We start from the raw sequence: 5,023 nt of genomic DNA on the forward strand, positions 1-5,023 counted from the left end.
TCAACAATTCAACCAATTCTGCTGCTAAGGTAGCGTGCTGAGCTCAATTGCTAATGGAAGACCTGAAATCGGCCCTCAATTCGATTTTCAGTTTGAACTTCTATCCTCTCCTTGCCTCTTGAACTTGCCCAAATACTAGCTTTTCCAAGCTGAACTGTGATGGAAGCATCTTCCCAGAATTATGGTTCGTTCTACGTGACTACTATGGTAATTGGATTCATGGTTGTTCCGGGAAAGTGTCAGGCACAAGCGTTCTTCGTGATGAACTCTGCAGCATTTGGCCGGGGGTTGTCTATGACTTTGGAGGCTGATATCCTGCTCCTGATTTATGAGACTGACTCTAGAAGCCTTTGGATTGGTATCCCCATTGGAGAATCCCTCATAAGCATGCTGAAGCTAACTTAATCCTGCGTATTTTCGAGCTGAAGCAGGTGCAGAGGTGGTCGATGCGGTTTGAACTGATTGGATGGCAAAGAAAGGGACCAGAGAAGACTCGGCCTCTTCGTGTTGGTTGCAACCTTCAGATCCCGAGCCTGATTTTGCAGGATATGCCTCAGTAGCCTTGACCTGAGCTTGTTCCTGTTTTCTTTCCTTTCTTTTTTTCTTTATTTTACCCTCACCAAAACGAAATCTACACATCAAGTTAAGAGAAAATTGGGAAGCATTAATCCTTGAAAAGACATAGACTACTTTGGAGTATTTTTATTACAAGTATTCCCATGTAAGCATTGGGTAAGCATTTTACTATAACTCAGACTATGCAAGACAAAATTGAACTAAGTATACACACTAGACTCGAAATAGATGATTATCCAGTAACATCTACAATTTGATGATTATCAACTCAAAATGAATAATCCTTCAAATCAGATTTTAAGTCACCCAGTTCCATGTCTGCCAAGCACTCTTCCTCGGTAAGGGGTGGGAGTTGCCTCGTCTTGCGCTTCATATTATGCTTGTGCCACTCACTCTTGTGGTGTTCCCTGTACTGCTTAGAGTCCTCAAAAGAAACATTGCATGTGCTGCACTTGTTTGCCTTTTGTTGTTGCATCTCAGGAGGCAGCCTACTCGTAGATGAAATTGTCTGCTTTTGAAGTTTATCATTCAATTCAAGAACAGATTCGCGAGTTTCTTTGGTCAACGGTGGAGGCATATCCTCATAATCATCAGTGTATTGTTCTACCTGGGTATCCCCATCCACATAAAGAGAGTGTGCAAGAACCTCAAATCTTCCATGCATGTTGTTCACAACGAAGTCATGACAACCCTTATATAGACCAGGTTCCAATTCAAAGATCTGCAACCCAATCAGAAACCATATCAATTTTCCTCCACATTTTAGCATATTCAAGATTAACCATATACACAACGGAAAAGGAAATTCCTAACTACACAAATTCTAAACAGATTGAACGTTGCTAAAAACCAATGAATAAACATGGCCAATATCCAACAAAATCAGGTAATGGCAAGTTGGCAACAACTGAATTGGTCAAGTTACTTCTTGATGTATATTAATGCTACTATGCTAGATTGTAGGTACAAACTTCAACAAGTAAAAATAAATGCAAGAAAATAAATCTCTCTTATAATGCCAGTTATGTGCCATGTGTTGTCACTGCCAAGTGTTAGAGCAAATTTGTTTGTGATTTTAGCACCAAAAGGAGTACTGGTTTTTCACTCTCTCTCTCTCTTCAATACTTCTGAAATTTCTAGTGTTGTCTATTTCTGATTTTCTAGAAACAGAAAATAATTATCTTTCTGTCTTTCAGGAAAGCATTCTCCCAAAATTTGAAACAGTAGAAGTGAGAGAAATTGATTTCTAAAGCTTGGAAACCACTAACTTCTAATATATCTTATAAATTTTATGAAATAAGAGGAAAATATTTTTTTTTTCTATATTTCACATCCATTTTGTAATCTAATTAAAAATAGAGTCATCCCAAATCAGTCCCCCAATGAACTTTTAGTCAGACACTTTAATCCTGATCAAATGTTAATCACCAAATCAGTCTCTAACCTTTTATTTTGTTAGACTAATCAATCCTCATGTCAAATTATGGTAAAAATTAGACAAATCAAATCTTATCTTTATTTGATAAAGATATAACAATACCTAAAAAATTTTAAAAATCTCAATCAGTCCCTCCATATAGACGAACAAACTAATGTGGGACTATTTTATGATTAAAATTTGTTGATAACTAAAAATTTCTAAGAGACCGATTTTGGGTAGTACTCTTAAAAATACCTACATTTAAATGCCAAATGCCAAATGATTCAGTTTCTGCTTTTAAATAAGTACTCCTCAAAACTTGACCCTTAATCTCCTCATCCTCCTCATTTACACGCCTCTGTTTCCCCTTACCCTTCAATGTTAAATGCCAAACTTGTGTACCACAAAAAAGCTAGTCTAAGGACCACAGAGCAAAACTCACATATATCAATGCTTGAATAGCACTAGCACGGGACAAAAAATTTTTGGACATGGCACAAATCTATTCATAATGGTTAGCTATTTTTAAGCCCCTTCCAGAAAATACATGGAGCGGCATTTCTAATTAGCATTTTCGAAAAATATTTAAGATTTCTACTTTCACTACACATACACAAGTACATAGACTAGCGAAGGAAATGAATAAGAACTAAACTAACTAGGGCTCACAAGACGAGATTTTAAGAATCAGACACAAATCTCAATGGTACAAGGATAACATTCATCTTTAGATTTTAAATGGCTTTCCAATCAAAATGAAGAAAAAGATATAATAAATAATTAAATGGTGTGGCCAGTTATTGGAGACATGTGCCGCACAATTTTATTAGTATACATATTCAACATGTGATGAACACACAGATATAGACATATAGTGATAGAGTGTCATGTTGATCTGTTCATGTTTTATTATTATTATTATTAATTTAGGGGGGATAAAAAGAAGAATTTCATGATGGGGACATTGAGATATGAGTTCCCCTTGGCAACAGCAAAGGGGAAGAAAACTATAAGACACAGCTTTCCAATCTCTCAACATATCTGACAGTGAGATGGAAACTTTATTCAATGCCATTCCATTCATCACATACCATCATAACAATCTTATCCAAACATAGGTTTTGTTTCAAGATATACTTTGCCAAGACTAACCAAGCGTAAAAACAAATGGTACAAAATTGATAAAGGAATTGAAACACATACCAAACTTGTTTGTAAGAATTGAAGGATAAATAAAGACTTACAACAGATAGCTGACCAGAAGATCCTTCTTTAGAAATAATGGTAGACTTCCACTCATTCAACTTTTCTAAAAGGGCAGGCACTTCCTCCTCAGGAGCAGCAACTCGGATTCTTAACGGACATCGTTTTATAGGGTAGTGCTTTTGAAGCTCCTGAATCAACTCCAAAGCCTGTATAAACAACAGGTTCCACTTTTCACTAATTACCATTATTATAAAACGGAACCAGTTTGACAATTAAAAAGTGAAGATGTTGAATGAAACAGTGATGCAAAAGACCCCTGACCTGCTTCTTGGAACTGCTATTTGGATCAACAGCAAAATGAATGTCCCTCATCAGGCGCTCAATCATGCTAATAGTGTAAGGGCGCTGCGTCTCAGGATTGTATGTCTTCTGCATCACAATGGTGGCAATATCCCTGAACTGACTTGACAGCAAGGATTCCCTTTCTTTCCCGGCAACCTGAAGTTCCCCTTTCTTCAAAACCTGCAACCAAAACACAGCATTTAATTAATCAATCATCCACCAAACATTTTTTCCTTAATTATTATCATCATCATCATTTTCTTTTATCTGACCTCTAAGCATATCTTGGTCTGATCATCAGTCCCAAAAGCAGCAATCAAATCCTTTGACTTGGCAAGAACACCTTTGGAAACATTGGAATAAACAGTATGTGACTGCAACACTTCATCCAGGTCCTTCTCCCTATTATTGAAAAACAAATGTAAAATGTCATCTGTTTTCATCATTATTAATTTTCTGTTTCCAAAATTAATCATACAATTTTTGCATAATTTTCAACAACTTACTAAATTCGGTGTTACAAACCAAAAAAAAAAATAATTTCAGTGTCTCATGCAGAAGATCCTGAAACCAAAACACACCGATGTGTTCACTGTTTTAATCAGCAGAATTAAGAGGATTTGGCGTCAAAAGTGAGGATGTTTGTGGAACTCACTTAAAATGAAAGCTATTGATCTAAAGGTGACTCGCTCCTCAGTTTCTCTATTTGCAAAACTCCTTCCTTTCGGGTTCAGTTTGGATATTGCTTGAGACATAAACCGAGACACATAAACTTACTTGGTATGGAGTGAACAGAGACACACAAATTTCTGTATTTCCTAACAGAGAGGACTAGAAATACCCAAATGTAGCCTTACAAAACTAAACCCGTATTCGGACTACATCTTGAGTGCCACTACAGTTGCATTACATTTTCCATATTTTCAGATTGCAACCGCAATTTAAAAGCATAGGAAGAAGTAAAATAGGTAGAAGGATCGCTTACACGCCGGAACGCCAAGCGAGGACAGTATTGGGGTAGCAGGCGATCTCAAAGCGCATGCCATGCTTCTTGAGTCGCACGACGGCCACGTTGGTCAGCCTCTTCTGCCCTATCGGCTGCACCAGCGTCCGCGACATCTCTCCAATGCAATATGTATCTGTCTACTTATCTTTGACTATCACTTCCAACTTCGTTGCTTGTTCTGTAAAGACCGAATTGATAATCAGAAGAATCAGTTAGGAAATGATAATCAGAATAATATAATATATGTTTACGAGTGCAAAAACGATTCTAGGGTTCAAGAACTGGGGAGATGATGGCGGGGGCGTTACCTCGACGTAAGCCTGCGTCGGCGGAGGAAGGAAATGGAGGCTGCGGCGAGAAGAAGAATCGAACACAAACGATAATCGGCGGCGGAAAGAAGCTTGTATCGCGGCGAAGGTGGTGGCAGGAGATGAAGACGGGGGCGGTAGCAGAAGATGAAGGGCGGGGCGGTG

General features: G+C 37.9%; 1 protein-coding gene across 1 annotated transcript; it reads right to left on the reverse strand.

The window, feature by feature from the left end:
• Nucleotides 593-5,023, reverse strand: LOC107625144 (ribosome maturation protein SBDS). The gene is made up of 6 exons (XM_016327725.1): nucleotides 4,859-5,023; nucleotides 4,530-4,728; nucleotides 3,817-3,946; nucleotides 3,524-3,724; nucleotides 3,241-3,408; nucleotides 593-1,297 (listed from the first exon to the last, which is right to left on the reverse strand). Exons 2-6 carry the CDS (start codon nucleotides 4,661-4,663, stop codon nucleotides 845-847), a joined length of 1,086 nt encoding a protein of 361 aa, XP_016183211.1. The 5' UTR covers nucleotides 4,664-4,728; nucleotides 4,859-5,023; the 3' UTR covers nucleotides 593-844.

Source organism: Arachis ipaensis, chromosome B01 (genome assembly GCF_000816755.2).
Source record: "Arachis ipaensis cultivar K30076 chromosome B01, Araip1.1, whole genome shotgun sequence".
In the NCBI taxonomy this organism is placed as follows: domain Eukaryota; kingdom Viridiplantae; phylum Streptophyta; class Magnoliopsida; order Fabales; family Fabaceae; genus Arachis; species Arachis ipaensis.